This window comes from Orbicella faveolata, unplaced genomic scaffold (assembly GCF_042242905.1).
Source record: "Orbicella faveolata isolate gen_17 unplaced genomic scaffold, um_ofav_v1 contig_1, whole genome shotgun sequence".
NCBI classification, from domain to species: Eukaryota; Metazoa; Cnidaria; class Anthozoa; order Scleractinia; family Merulinidae; genus Orbicella; species Orbicella faveolata.
The window spans coordinates 4,160,775-4,177,110 of record NW_028301536.1 but is presented as its reverse complement, the minus strand read 5'-3'; the positions used below and the strand labels follow the sequence as shown (position 1 = coordinate 4,177,110).

At 38.0% G+C, this 16,336-nt stretch overlaps 1 protein-coding gene across 1 annotated transcript; it reads right to left on the bottom strand.

The window, feature by feature from the left end:
- Positions 1–37: 37 nt before the first annotated feature.
- Positions 38–16,300, bottom strand: LOC110052443 (cilia- and flagella-associated protein 99-like). The gene is made up of 27 exons (XM_089285849.1): positions 15,979–16,300; positions 15,746–15,820; positions 15,424–15,493; positions 15,176–15,270; positions 14,956–15,009; positions 13,127–13,185; positions 10,143–10,231; positions 9,462–9,520; positions 9,127–9,153; positions 8,592–8,672; positions 8,325–8,431; positions 7,774–7,819; positions 7,004–7,092; positions 6,842–6,911; positions 6,108–6,152; positions 5,760–5,849; positions 5,260–5,318; positions 5,007–5,089; positions 4,820–4,872; positions 4,550–4,630; positions 4,153–4,212; positions 3,631–3,714; positions 3,372–3,451; positions 3,129–3,217; positions 1,203–1,285; positions 703–824; positions 38–155 (listed from the first exon to the last, which is right to left on the bottom strand). The coding sequence occupies exons 1-27, from the start codon at positions 16,084–16,086 to the stop codon at positions 122–124; spliced, it is 1,992 nt and encodes a 663-aa protein (XP_089141975.1). The 5' UTR covers positions 16,087–16,300; the 3' UTR covers positions 38–121.
- Positions 16,301–16,336: the final 36 nt, after the last annotated feature.

The following is a 16,336-nucleotide window of genomic DNA, read 5'->3' as shown; positions in this document are numbered from 1 at the left end:
TTTGTATAAAGGCTTGTAGCAAGAACAACCCATTACATTTTTCAACGTTGAAGCTGTGCAATTTATTACGGGAAGCAAATATCGTTCTAGTGAATGTAAATAATTGTAATAGTAGTTGTATCTAAGATGCAATCTTTGTTGTGGTCCGCTGGTTTCTGGAAAAAGAAAACAATCATGTTATAAAATAAGCTAACATATCAGTTCTCATATATCATAAGTATAACAGTCAGTTCAACAGTAACGAAGTTCAACTCCGATTACTGTAGCAATATATGGCGAAGGGCATTGTCCGCCCTGGATAGGATGGTAGTCCATCGAAGGCAAGCCCCCCATCCCTCTTCCCCCGCCACCCGCATTCTAAACTTTCACCATTATTTATCTATTCTCTCGGGTAGAGCCTAAAGGAACTGATGCCAAGTACTCTTTTTTGTGGGAAGAAACGCAATTCAGTTCCAATGTGAACATAAAGATACAAAAAACTGTACTGTTCTTAAATAAATCCCAGCCTTGGGCATATCCCATAGTCTATTCCAAAAACTTCGCCAATCTCAGCCTCAATACGGAATCGTACATAAAAAAAAGTATTCTTACAAAATAACAAGTGTCCATAAGCCCAGGAATTGTAATCGAAATTTTAACTTCGTTTTACCATAAAGTATAACTTCCATCCCAGTTGCCTCCTTGCTTCGTTCTTTTTCTCACCTCAGAGTTGTTACAGGTCGGACGCCTGCAGAGTTTCTACTCGCTAAGCCATCTCCTCGAAGTTTAGCTGCTTTTTCTCTTGTTTGCTCAAGTTCTTTCCATCTCATTTTCTCTAGAGCAGCCTGAAAAAAATTCAACGTCATTGTTAAACTTTACAACCCGTATACTCCACTAGTCTGTCCACAGGCGCATCCTGTTTTCTCATTACCCTACCCTCTTGTATCGCGCCCAAAAGACAAAGACAAAGGAATTGTGGAAATTAATGAACCACTTTGTGCTCACAATTTCACGGACTTAATTAGAGAGTAGTTACATGCAAGAATTCTCACTTTGCGAAAAGCATAAAAACAACCCTCAGATTCGAGAGCGAGGAAAATGAAAATTTCACCAGCCTGTCCGACATCTGTTATATAAAGTGTAAATGTCACCTTGTCAAACATGCCATAAATGTCAAAGAAGCTGTCAGTCGGCGCTCGATGCTACAAAATAAATTGACAAACCTTCTCTGTCTGCAGAGCCTTTTGTCTTCTAGCTGAGCTCTTTTTTGGAACAACTGCCAGCTTTTCACTTTCCTTCTTTCGTTCTATGGATAAACAAAAGAACAAAAAGCAATTAAGAAAAGGACCAAAATGGAGAAATGTTGAAAAACTAACAAGCAAAACTATGGTACGGTGAATTTAAGTATTTATTAAATCCATTTTGAAATCACTGGTTATCCTTGCAATCTGATTGGCTTTCAGCAGTGCGATTTATTCACGAATCGCACCATTTTTTGCTCTAAATCGCATCTTTTTCTCAGCCAATGAGAATAGGATAGTAAGACAAAACAACCAATCAGATTTAAAGGTTAGTTTAAAGTATGCAATAAAATTTCAGGAAATGAAAGACAAAAAGCCATTGTGTGGCGAATTTTGCAACTTTTATCGCTAAAACTTTGTCGTTGTTGTGGTTGTTTTTCAAAACATTTGACGAATTTAATTAATTACAGTTTCTGAATGACGATTATGAGCTCCTTCAGGCTGAAGACCTACTTTACGGGAAGTTTCCAACATTCAGTGTCCATTTTGACGAATATTCTGGCGATTTTTCTTCAGCATCTGCTCAAGATCCGTCCAAAAAACACAAGCAAACGAGAACCACACAACAAATTCAGGGCCATCTCAAGAAGGTAGATGTTTCCAGGTTTCCGGTAGTTTCAAACGAAGCAATACAAGAGCTCAACTCTGTCGCTGTGAATAAACATACGTAGTCAAAATACGCCCCGCTCCACAAAACAGTGAATGAATGAACGTCTTCCGAAGCTGGTGCCCCGCCATTTTGAAAATATCTTGAAACAAACGACCCCGCAAGAACTTGACAAGGTCTTCAGTATTACATTCTACGCCGAGGTCACAAAAAGAAACGGAGATACTTACGAGCTGGAATCCCTTAAAATCATGCATAGTGCCATTGAACGGTATTTAAAAGAGAAAAACTATCCACTGGGCATTGTGCACTCGCGGGAGTTTCACAACTCAAAAGTAATCCATCGCAGAATTACACTAGCTGCACCTTTGAATTCCTTCTCCAAAGACAACTTGAAGTCTCAGTCTCATTCACAGAAGAAAAGGAAGGTCTTCCATCATTGATTCAGGGGACGATAATTGAACTTTGATGCATGAAGTACACTGTTTTCGTTCAGACTTCAGAACTGCTTGTTTCTGTGTTATGCTCGAATGAGTTTTTGTCACATGACATCGTTTTGCATACTAAATGAGATGTCAAACCGTTTCCGGTTCCGCTATTTTAACGCCGGCTACTGAATCTAACATTTAAGGCGATAAAATTGTGCGATTTCAAAATGGAATTAATAAAGTGGCACCTGAACTTCGGGTCGTGCAATTTTGGTCTGAAATCATACTTGTGATTTCAAATCGAACTCGCGCTGCGCGCTCGTTCAATTTTGAAATCACGCGTATGATTTCAGACCAAATTGCACTCCACTCAGTTCAATTACCATTGTAAATACTGTATGATTATTGCAAAGCATTAAGTGTCACTCTGATGCAATGAACTCGGACGGGGGAGAAATGGTCATGAAGCCCAGCAAACACCAAAGCAAGATTTATGTTGGGAAGTCTACAACCGTGCAATGTACAATCTTTTGTTTTGCGTAAATACACCCAATCTTAATCCCAGGCTCTCTCTCCCTTGCCTCCCTTGTCGAGAGAGCCTGGGCTCGAGGTTGAAATACACCTTGCACGAGTCACATAGCCGAAACGTTTCTATTGGTTAGTTCCTCGGAAGAAAGTAAACCTTTCGCGTTTTTTTTTTCTTACTTCACAACCATTCCCCATCATTTACTTAATGCATGCCTTACATTTTTGGCTTTATAAATCAAGTACTACGCGAGAAAACTGACAGAAGCCTTCTCGGATTTCACTTACCCGCTTTCCTAGCTTCCAGCCTTTCTTGCAGTTCTTGTAACTTTGGATCCTTAATCTCAGGTTTCTTTTCTCGCTTCTTTCCTTCAAGTCTAAATTCATCACAAAAATGTATTACTACACTGTATGTACTGGGGTATTTCGCATGTCTCAACGTTAATGTTAGGGAAATAAAAATTTCCAGCCCAAAGCGACGAAAGGTCCTGGCGACGTACGTCATATAATCAGATATAAAGTATCACTCACTGGATGGCTGCCTCATTTCCTTTCTCTGCTCGGTGTTTGGCGATAGTTTCTAAGGTGTCCATCAGGAACTGATCTTTCTTCTGTTAAAACAGTCCAAAACAATGACATTACTTCTTACAAGTCCGAGAAAAAAATCCTTTGTGAACAGACGACAAATTCAAAAATACCAGAGGGGAACTAGTGAGGCTATTGGTTGGCTCAAACATTCGCCTGTTTGACGCCCTGTTTTTATTTTTTATCGCTCTCCACTAACACTCACCACTTTGGACTTAAGTATAGTGTCTCGTTTTTCCTCCTCGTCTTCTTTCTCGGCAATTTTAAGTAAGGCCAACCTTTCTCGCAGCTAAGGAAGGAAAACATTAGTCGGTTACTACCATGAAATAAAAGTTTCACTGTGAATTTGAATCTTTGAAATGAAATAGAGAAGGGTTTACAAAAGGTATGTATGTTAAATCAGGCCGGTTTGCGCTGCATGTGCAGCATGGACTGACTAAGAAAATTCTTCCTTTCCTTATGGTAGAATGCAAGTCTATAGCAGGAAACCCCAGCATTTTATCTCAAAAGTTGATCTCAAAATTCGCTGGTTTCCGTTTACTTCAGAGGGTGAAAGGAAAGTCTCATGCAAAAAAACACAACACAGTGACTTTGGCCAGGCCTCGAAAGGTGCTCGCGGAGGGAGGAATTTGGGTCATCATGAGGTCATCTCGCCACCCAGAAACAATGACAAGGTCCTGTGAATAGCCTTCTTATACAATTCTTTTTTAAAAACCGAGCAGCTCACCTCTGCTATGGACATCTCACTGAGAAGACCAGCTCCTGACGTTTCCGTGATGTCCACGTGCTGCAAAAAGAACACACAAAAAAATGACGTCAATGCGTCTCAGCGAAAAAAATGCATATTTTTCCGGGAAAGTGTGGAGTAAACTACTTTTGGCGGGAAATTGTGAGGCAGTCGACGGAACGAGGAAGATATTAGTGGGAAATTGAGCGGCTACTGGTAAACTAGAAGCGAATTTTGGCGGGAAAATGCGCCATATTCTGAAGGACGGATCAGTGGAACTCTGGAGGCTTTGCAGTGTGATTAGCTAACTTCAATTAATGGTTTTTGAGTAGTAACAATGTAAATAATATAAATAAATAAATAAATAAATAAATAAATAATATAAATAACAATATACCTTAAAGCGAATGACTGGCACACTTTCTATGGCTCGTATCTTAGCAATCAGCGCCACTCTTTGTCTCATCTCCTCTTCAGCCTGTAAAATTAAAATAGTCAATGTATTTCTTTGATTTTAAATTTCAAATTCCTCCATCCACCCATCCCACCAGCCATGAAGTAAGGACGAATGACAAAACAAAAACAAAAACAAAGCAAACACAACAACAACAACAACAACAACAACAACAACAACAGAGAAAGAAAGAAAAAGGCAATCAGAACATACCTCTTCCAAGGCTTTACGCATGAGTTCTTGACTTTCCTTGCTGACTTCTTGAACTGAAATGTCGATGAATAAGACAAACCTTTTTATTTGGAAGAACTGTTTTAAACGGATGCCATGCAGAAAATAAACTCTATATCTAGACCAACAGAGTTAAATTCTTATCAAGAAACCCAACTTCTTGTCTTACCCAGCTTTTGCTTGTATTCTTGAAGTTTCTTTCGAGCCTCTTTCGTGTTTTCATGTTCCATCATAGTTTGCTCAACAAGTTTTCTATAAAAGATCACACGCAATGTCACATTAAAAGAGTATAGTCCTTCAAGCTGTACGCAGTTAAGAAACCATCACTTCTGGCGCGTAACAAACATATATAGGCAGTAAAGTTCGGAGCTTGAGCTAGCATACAGTCCCTTCAAATATATAAAGGGAAAAATTCCACAAACCTCATTTCTTCTCCTTCTCGAGTCTTCCTCTCAAAATGCTTTTGCATCATGTCCCTGGTCTGACAACAGAGAAAAATGTACATCAAAAAGTGTAACAAAATTGCAAGCAAGCCGTACAGCGAAATGTCAAAAAAGCTTTAGAAACAGTATTGTTTGCTAAAAAGGCTCCAGAAAGCAAATTTAGCTGAATCAAAAATTGAAGCAACGAGGCTTGAGGCGTTTCCGCTATTTTCAAACATGCCGTGCTATAGGAGAATATTATTTCAAGAATCATTATGTTGAAGGGGATTTCTGAAATCCCAGTCTTGAAATCTACGATAACTATAGTCTGTTCCAGGCTCTCGGTCAGTGGAGACTATCGAAACGACCCAGGCTACGATTACATGTATTAGGAAAAAACCCATCAAATATCAAATTCCAGGAACGTATATAGCCGAATAGCGTACAATTTTCTTTTGTTGGAATCAACTCTCAGATGTTCAAAATGACATTATCTCTACCTCTTCTTTCATTTCCATGACCCGTTGCTGGTTTTCTTTGATCATCGTTTGTCTGGCAAGTATGGCCTCTTCATAGCTCAACTTTCCTTCCTATAAAAAGTGAAAAGGCACACGTTTTACACCAATGCAATGATGTTTCATTCAGCATTCTACGCAAATTTGTTGTGCAACATTCGTCTGTGGTAAGTACTGTAAATACTTAAAAGAAATTAATTTGGGATGCAGTTGTTGACAATCTGTTGAACTTGTAAATTTGAGTCGAACTTAAAATTTACCGATAAGGTAAGCTTCTGTTGAAAGGACATCACTCGAACTTCGATTAAGACACCGTATCAAAAAAAACCTTACCAATCTTCTTCTCTCTATTTCTGCCAGCTTAGCCTCCAAGTCATTCTACAAAGAAACACAAAAATAGATTTAACAAAAATTAAACAAGTTACTACGCAAGTTTAATCGTTACCCTTTACTCACAAATACCGTAAATCCGTGGCGCCTATTTCAAAATTAGAAGAAGACGCGGGGCACTTATTCGAAGGAGGCGCTTATTCGAGGTGGGCGCTTAATTAATTTTCCCAAATCGTGGTCAGATATGATCAGGTTTTTGGTAGTGTATGTAGCTGTCAGTCCCTCAGAGGCCTCAGAAGGATCTTGTCTCTCTTGAAGAACTACGTATAATTATTACAATCTCTTTAGCCGATCTATCCTTTAGCCGATCTATCCTTGCTGCATAAGGTTGGTTGGGCTTTAGGCAATGAATCAGCAGATCTTCACTACCATCCGTTACCACGGTCAATGCGCAGTTGCTTGAATGAGTCGATAATCACTTGCTTGTGATTGAACACGACCAAAACTCAGCACTCTTATATAAACCAGGGAGAGAGGAGGCACTTAGTTTAAATTTTGGGCCGATAGGAGGGGCGCTTATTCCAAGGGGGCGCTTATTTGAGGGGAGGCGATAATTCGAAGATTCACAGTAATTTCCTCTCACAGACTTAAACGAATTTGCTATTGGTGCGTAAATATGTAATCGTATTTCTCGTACTTGCAAAGTGGCTATACAAATAGGAATACAAATCTATTACCTTTCTGACGCTTTCTTGCCATTTTAAGAATTCTGATGCATCTCGCCCTCCCTTCTCATATTCTGACAGTCTGTAAAATTAGAAGAAGCAATCAGTGGATGCTAGAGGAATGTTTCAGGGTAATTGCACAGTCTCAAATTATTAACATGCAAATTTTCGTACTTTTTCAGTTCTTCTTCCTCTTTTTTCTGAAATAATACTCCTTCCCTCATGATTGTTGCCGCATTCAACTTGATGGGAATGTTCCCACTCTAAAATAAAAAAAATAAAATAAAATAAAATAAAAAGAGAAACACAAATCACAAACACTGCTTGGTTGTATCAGCAAAACTGGACAGGCATGAATAAACATGTTTAAAGCAAATTCGCGCATGTGCAAATAGCATTAGCCATTCACAGCATGCAAAGATGTCCCATGTTCGACCAATCCTGATTATTCATTAATTAGCGCTTGGCCTGTCACTGGCAACAAGGTTTTGTTTGGACTATTGCAAATTAGTTACACATACATGTATGTAAGCCCTTCTCTTTTTGTCACAATTTATGTTACTGAGGCTTCAGTTACTTGCTGTTGGAGGCTTCCACTTTACAGATTTTTTTTTCTTCAATATACGTGATTTTTCCTCAGGAATCTGTTCAGAGCGTGACAACGTTTCTCTCTCTGCTTGGGATAACTCACAAACCGTAATTTCTATTTCTCGGGTGGTAGTCTTATTAATGATAATCATGACAACTTTGATCTTGTCTGAAATATACCCACAGAGCGTCTAATGTTTGTTTTTAAAGCTTTACGACGTAACACAGTACAGTCAGACCATCACGCAAATTCCCTGATTTTGCTTCAATTTGCCTGTGTTGTCTTCTGAATCCCCATTGGGAATGGAATGCCACAAAAACAGGACCCAGTTATTACATGTACATGTATATCTCACCGTAGTTGAAGGCATTTCTTGAGCTCTAACTTTATTGAACTGTAATCTACATGTGGAAAAACAAACAAACAAAAAAAAAAAAATAATAATAATAATGAAGATAATAATTACTACTATTATTATTATTATTATTATAGTCAAGTACCTGCAGTACATTGTATTGTGCAGTCTGTACATGTTGCCTCTGATCAATAAAATTGCACCTTAATAATTATTACATGTATTACATCCATTTATTCATTATTAGATATGTGTAATTAAAGAGAATGAAGATGAATTGACTGTTCCAGCTTTAATAGTTAACAACGTTTCAGGTGTTCAGCCTCCCTCAGGTTAAAATCATACTCTTCACAATAGAAATCTACGAAATGAAGCCACCATAATAAACAATAAATAAACAAAAAAATCAATTATCTAGACTAGAGTAAGGTCACATAAGAGAACTACAAATGGCAGAACTCTGCATCTGTCAAACATCATAAGATATCAGTAGAATCACCATATTTTAAGCTACACATTCACTTATTTCATAAGGCTTTAAAGCCACTCACTTGGAATTTTCCTCGTCAATAATTCTTCTCATTCTTCTCTTGGCTTTGTCTGACTTCTCTGCGCTGGCACAGGCTGGTTGCCTTGCTGAAGATCTAATAAGTTCCTCCTGTTAACAAAACAAAGGAAATTATAGCAAAATTGCAGGTAAATGTAGTCAATTCCTCTGCATAAAAAGTCCACAAGAGGGTTAATCATTCAATTCTCCCTAACATGTATGCAGAGTGTGTATGAAGAACGTAAGGAGGGTTTGCATGCTGAACACTCACCTCAGCTCTTTTTCGATTTTCTTCCCGTATCTTAGCAATGACATCTTCTTCAACTGGTGTACGATATGTGCTTTGAGGAACCTTCAATAAATACATGAAGGAAAAAAATTCTTACATATAACTTCAATAAACTGTACACTTGTTTAGTAACTGCAATATACACTGTCTGTCTGTCATGAAAACAGTTATTGTAGTTAAGAACATGGTTGATACAATACAGCATAATTATAATAAAATATTGATGCTTGTCTTAAGATGTAGTCACTTGTGATGTTGATTAATGAGATCACATTGTTTCAACAGTGCTGCTTACTGTTAGTTTTCATCAGGTGATATGATCCAGTAATTACACAGCAACATTTATTATATCGCAAAGGTTGACAATGATTGGTAATTTTGTCCCTTCACTATTTCATTATCTGGTGAGAAGTTGTTGAACCCTCAGCAGTTCACTGCTGTAACTTTGTCATCGTGTTGTCAACGTCCACAGCAAAACACTGCTCAGGGAACACTTGTACTCTTACGAGATTCTTACCTGTCTCAACTTTTTCAATTTTGGGATCTGAAAACAAAACAAAAGTTGGCTTAGACGACCAGGCTATGTGCACAAACATCTCTGTTACATTATCATGTCATTGTCTGCAGGTGATTATTATACATTGGTTTTTTTAGCCAGAATAATGGGTACATACTGCTTTCTTCACCACTATAACTTAATTTTCTAACAACCCCCTCCATATCCAAGACAACTATAGTACGAAAATAAATACATGTTATCACCTACCACCCCTCAAAAAGATACCAAAATGAAGTTCATAGGAGCTTTTAAATTAACAGTTGTCTAGAACTTATGGTAAAACCTCAACTCACCTTCTCTGGCATAGGAACACTTCTCGGTCTGGGTTTTGTCAAGTTAAAAGGTTTTGGTTCTAAAACAAATAAATACTTACTTGTAAGTTAAACAAACACTAAAAGTAACTAACAACAACAATAATAACCATTGGTTTAACTCAAGTGATTCAAAAAAGTGATCAGATGATGACAAAATCTCTTGGTGCAGATGACCACCGCACAGCTACATGTATTGCACATTCCTCAAAAGTACCAATTTCGAGGCAGATCTTATCCATGCGATAGATTTTGCATCTGTCAAACTCTTCTCTGTAACATACAATCTTGGATTGTACCATGCTAGAAAGTGCGAAGCTCATCAAACTTGCAAATGGACTGTGACGCAACTTCTCTGACGGCAGAGATTCTTTCATCACATGATCATGATTTCAATTCATCATCATGTGATCACTTTTTTCGAATCACGTGAATGAAACCAATGGTGCTTGCAATGGCATGAAAAAAAGGCCATTTCAACAAATGTCTGGGATCTATAGTAACCAGGGTTTAAATTGGAGAGTTTGGGAGTAGACACACCTGAGAAAGTGTAAGGCTGAATGGGTGGGGGATTCAAACCCAAAAAATCATGTCTGCAGGACTAGTACTTAAGGATATTTTATGGGACCACAACACACAATCATGACATTTACTGAACATTACCTGTGGCTGGTTTTGGTTTGCGTGGCTTCTGTTTGTTTGCTAGTTTATCTCCTAAATCCTTAACAAGCTCATTCAACTCTGGTAACCACCTGGACAGTCAAAACAATTAGAAACAAATAACTTAACAAATCACGTTGTCTGTCTGCTGTTCCTAATAACAGCCTACATTATCCATCAACTGTCCACAATGTGTACATACAAAACAATTGAAGGGGTGAGTGCAAAACCATGCTAAGTGACGATTTGGGTGAAAAAAAAAATTTTCGCGAAAGGGCTTGAATTTTTGCATGCGGTCTTCAATGTAATAGAAAAACGTGGTCCTGTATTTTTGTCGCTGGTTTTTGCTTCGTTTATAAAGACGCCGCTAGGAAAACCGAGTGGTTTTTCTGCATACGCAATATCTCGAAAACGAAGCGAAGCTTAGCGGAAAAACTACGGGACATTGTTAAACATACCTAAACAAAACTGTATGGGAAATTTGGAGCGTTTTCGACAAAGTTCACTTTTGATTAAAATACCTAGCGCCCTTTTCCCGCCGAGGTCTTCAAATAAACGAAGCCGGGCCTTTGTTATGATAAACAGAGCCGACCCTTTGTTATAATAGCCAAGCCAAGCCTTTGTTATAAGTCGAAGTCTTGCCTCGGTTTATTATAACAAAGGATCGGCCCGCCGCGACCGCAAGGACTTTGATTTTACTTAGAAACCAGCAAAATGTCAATTTCACGCAACTTATAGAAGCTCAAATTTATTGATTTCAGGTCAAAAGTGGTTAAAACGTTGACTCATGTTAACGCGCGACGGCAAGGATGTTGATTTCTCTTAGAGAGCAGCAAAATGTCAATTTCACGCAACGTAAAAGCTCAAAAATGTCAATTTCAGGTCAAAAAAGGTTTAAATGTTGATTTCACGTTAACCCGTGACGGGAAGGTTGTTGATTTCACTTAGAAAACAGCAAAATGTTGATTTCACGCAGCGTATAAGCTCAAAAATGTTGATTTCAGGTCTAAATAGGTCAAAATGCTGATTTCACGTTAGCGCTTGACGGCAAGGATGTTGATTTCGCTTAGAAAACAGCAAAATGTTGATTTCACGCAGCGTATAAGCTAAAAAATGTTGATTTCAGGTCTAAATAGGTCAAAATGCTGATTTCACGTTAACGCGTGACGGCAAGGATGTTGATTTCACTTAGAAAACAGCAAAATGTTAATTTCACGCAGCGTATAAGCTCAAAAATGTTGATTTCAGGTCTAAATAGGTCAAAATGCTGATTTCACGTTAGCGCTTGACGGCAAGGATGTTGATTTCGCTTAGAAAACAGCAAAATGTTGATTTAACGCAGTGTATAAGCTAAAAAATGTTGATTTCAGGTCTAAATAGGTCAAAATGCTGATTTCACGTTAACGCGTGACGGCAAGGATGTTGATTTCACTTAGAAAACAGCAAAATGTTAATTTCACGCAGCGTATAAGCTCAAAAATGTTGATTTCAGGTCTAAATAGGTCAAAATGCTGATTTCACGTTAGCGCTTGACGGCAAGGATGTTGATTTCGCTTAGAAAACAGAAAAATGTTGATTTAACGCAGCGTGTAAGCCCAAAAATGTCGATTTCAGGTCTAAATAGGTAAAAATGTTGATTTCACGTAACGCGTGACGGCAAGGATGTTGATTTCACTTAGAAAACAGCAAAATGTTAATTTCACGCAACGTATAAGCTCAAAAATGTTGATTTCAGGTTTAAATAGGTAAAATATGGCGGCCGGAAAATAGTGTTAACATCTGGAACTTACTTTGGTTATCTGGGACAATGACTATCTGCACTGAACAAATAAACATCAAATAAGCACTTTTCCAAATACAGCAACGTCTTAAATGGCTAAAAATCACGAGATAAATACATATTTTTCGACAAACGCGATCGTAGCTTTATGTCACGCACCGCCTAACAGTTTAACAAATTAACCCTTCTGCGCAACGTACGGGTCTCCATACATCTGCATGTCCGCTGATCCCAGAAGTTCAAAACACTACAAATCATGCAGATATGAAATAAAATCAAAGCAACCTGGATCACAGATCTATGTTACAATCGATCGCTACTTGTTGGCCATTATTATCTTTAAATGAAAAAAGCCGAAACAATCTAGTTACCAGTTCGAGAAACGCGAGCAGAACGTGATCGCAATGCATGCCGGGAAGGCTCTTTACACCTCGTGCGCGGGAAAACATGGCGGTCGATACAAGACAAATTTTATCACTCAAAAACCAGTTCTCGCTTTCCAAACTTTGACACTAGCAACGCTTGGCAAATGGGCCACAACTCACGAGAGGGTATTTTTCTTGGGCAAGAACTGCTCTTGGACTTTGCTGCCTGGCTCGATCTGACTTCGAACGCCGATAACACGATTACGGTATATCAGCTACCTTCGAAGTTTCAGAACACATTTTGATTCTTTAAAACGTGCTGATGACTTACGGGTTTATCGAGGCTTTATGATGCCTCTCAACCACCAGGCAGGCACACAAGGTACTTTAACACAATGCTTAAGATATTAGTTGACAGAGCTCTAATGCGGCACATCTCTTTTTAGTTCGATGGTATTTCGTTTGCCGCTCGATCGATTCACGTGTTGTGCTCACGTCACAATAGCCGATGTAAACAATCTGTTCCCAGATTTCCGCTCTATATATGCTGCGAGATTTGATTTTGACTTCATACACTATAAACAGTCTGCCTGTTTGCTGTTCAACAAATAAACTCCTAAAGACATGGCTAGGAAAAGCCAAGTATTTTTGCATACGTTATAACTCGAAAACGAAGCAAAAACCAGCGACAAAAATACAGGGCCGCGTTTTTCTATTACATTGAAGACCACATGCAAAAATTCAAGCCCTTTCGCGAAAATTTTTTTTTTCACCCAAATCGTCACTTAGCATGGTTTTGCACTCACCCCTTCAATTATAGTCAGTAAATTATTAATACTTGCCTCAGCAGGGGAGATATCAAGTTTGTTTGGACATAGCTGTGCTCATAATGTTTACACCACTAACAATTACAAAAAAGAAAAAAAATATTATATACTTGTTTGAACTGATGCAACTTAAAGGAGCTAAGTCTTAAAATGTACATTTGTGTCTTGTGTGGTTCCAGAAAATATCCATACCCACCCCACGGAGGTTTTTTTCTAGTTTGACCCCCTACCCCAAGGATTTTCCATTCCAAGGGGCTTCACAGTACTCCCCCTACCCCCTGGAATTGCCATGATTTTTCTACTTGGGCCCCCCCTACCCCTCAGAAATTTCGTATCCATAAAAAACAAGACTTAACTCATTAATTGTAATAAAATTTAGCCGCAGCTGTTTATAGTTACATTGTAGGGAAAGACATACTTTTTCACCGTAGACTGCAGATGCGGCACGTTCTTCATGTCATGTTAAAATGTTTGAACCTGTGTTTAAACTAATAAACAACTGACTTAGAAGCGCTTCACTCCCAAATGGCATAGCAGCTGACTTTTTCTTCATTAAAGGAAGTTTTCATAAAAGAATCTCTTAACGTACATAAAGCTCTTTCAAATAAGCGAGTCAAAGTTTTAATTTATGCATGGTCAAAACAACATATCGAATTACTTTACACACGCAGTAAAGTCGTCACGCAACATTTTTTTCAAAACAGCTGTTTCCCGAATGTCGCTTTATTTTTTTGTTTCACCAAAGGAATACATCAATTAAGTCATACGCTTCGTCTCTGTAGTTTGTTAATGATAGTAAATTCATTTTATGCCTTAGTTTTTTGAACTGTCATACATTTCATACGAGAAACACGCATTGATCAGTCAGTCTATAAAAGACTGAATGAAATCTTGGCTACCGCTCCAATTACAACGCTCCTTGCCGTCCACGTTCACATATAAATTATAGTTCAAGACAAATGGCTTTGAATTGACTTTGTTCACTTAAAGCAAACTATTAACTACATGGATAACAATGAAAAATATGTGATAACTTCGTTACGGCAAGTCTGAAAGGGGGAATAATTTTGTATGAGTATCAAACGAAATAAACAAAGTGCAAATCGCATTTTAATTGATGGCATGATTAATGCTGGAAAAAGCATCTGAGCTGCGTTTAAGCTAAATACAGCACAATCTTCAAAGTATAAAATATCATCAACTTAATTGTTCATGTATGGCTGCACCTCTTCGTCGGCATTTTGTTCAACTTGACATCCAACAAACACAATACTCAGGATTTCTGTCTGTCATACGATGTCGGCAGAAACATGAAAAATATATGACAAAGAATCTAACATTTATTTCTCAATGGATGGAACATTTCTGTTGGTTTGGTTACCTGAATTGGGAAAGTACGGTAGTGTTCATTCAATCGCATTTCAAACTCACTGGAAAGAAAACTCCTTTGGTAGCCTCCCTCCCCTTCGGAAATTTACCTCTTTCAGACCCCCCTACCCCTCACAATTTCCATAACCCTCCGTGGGGGGGGGGGGGGGGGGGGTATGGATATTTTCTGGAACCACACATTGAATATTTTCCCTGATGTACAGTACAAAGGTTATCTACAAATCAACATACTAAAGAGGTAATATTATTATATACATGTAAAAGACCAAGGTCATTGTAAATTGCAACAGAAATAATACAATTTGTTTATGATAAAGAGCAATGAAGTTGAAAAATTCATGCTTATTTTCTCACGATGTACCATCCGTGAATACGCTGTATATAGCCCCTTTACATTAATCTGACTTATCTCTCTTGTGAAGATAATTATACATGTAGCTGTTGTGTGTGCTAACCTCATGTTTCATCCATGTTGTGATGTTCTCTTCATTGAACAAGAATGACAGAAACTGGAAAGAGGAAAGGAAATAAATTTCTGATGTGATTTATAACAGATCTAAACAGTAAAATGGCCATAGCAAACAGTGGGGTGAGGGGTTAGTTACACTCGATATCTTGAACAAGTGTAGACTGTGTTTAAAAAAAAAAATCACTACAAATATTTCTCACCCTTACCTTGAACATTTTATTTGCTTCATGGCTCACAACAAATTTTCTGAAATGTGCAATCCCAAGTTCATCAAGTCTGTACAGTGCTAAATACACCAATACTGAAATTTAAGAGAGATGTACAATGTTAAAAATTACATCTACTCAATTCACTCTTGTTTATTTTCTGCTGAATAAACTTATATAGGTGTAGTTTACATGCTAATCAAATAAAGGGAGCAAGAGCAAGTGACTACAAATACACATAAACTCACCAGTATAAACATTTCTGTCAACACGAAGGGAGGTCTTGCCCACTTCGGCATAATATGCATCGACAACAACCTAATGAAACCACAAGAGAATAACTTAATTGAAATTTAAACCCTGTATTAGCAAACTTTTATCGTATTGATAATTTACGACTGCTCTAACATACATTCTTTCTCTACAGCGTTGAGCCCTTAGAGCAATTCATCGACTTATGCCAACCACCTGGAAGCTTGTGAAGTACAATGTAACGAGTACAATTCTTGTATCTAGCTACGGCTGCAGTGGAAGTTATACGTTTTCATAGTTTTCATGAGTCTCACAAACCTTCAGAATATTGGTATACTGCACACATCCCGAGAAAACTTCTGTTATAAATGATTCATCGCTTTCAGCAAGATCCTGAACAGATCAGAATTAAATCAGAGATCAAATTAGCCGGCAATAATCAAACAAGAAAAAGAAAAGAAAACTCGGCCTTGACGCAAAATGTTTACGCCTTAACATTAAAAAGTAAGTTCCCAGACTGATTTCCGTATTATTGAAGAACGATTCCTTACCAATTTAGTTGCTAAACAAGAATTTAGGTGTTCTAAAACGCCATGAATTCTTGGATTGAAAGAATCCAACACCTCCACACAACAACTCAACAAACGTTTGTGGTCCATGATATTTTCAGCTCGCTAAATTGTCGACGGTCTTGACGAAGATTAACGCCTCAAATGCTCCGTTTCTTCTTCTCCTTTACACAAGGTTGCAATGATCCACCCTGATATGTAATTTCTACACGGGTAAAGCAAAAAACCTCACAGATTCACAGGAAGATATGTATCAACAACGGACGCCATATTGTTTGTCAAACTGTACTAAGCAACAGACTAGTGCCAGTTTCTCTCTTAGTCAAATGATCGAGCCAAT

Bases quoted from the DNA above. Each gene is read 5' to 3' on its own strand.
- LOC110052443 (XM_089285849.1), bottom strand. From the start codon at position 16,086: ATGGACCACAAACGTTTGTTGAGTTGTTGTGTGGAGGTGTTGGATTCT. The intron at 6,912-7,003 runs GTACGAAAATTT...CTAATTTTACAG, and splicing joins GAGGAAGAAGAACTGAAAAA to ACTGTCAGAATATGAGAAGG. The intron at 3,218-3,371 runs GTGAGTGATACT...TGATGAATTTAG, and splicing joins GGAAATGAGGCAGCCATCCA to ACTTGAAGGAAAGAAGCGAG.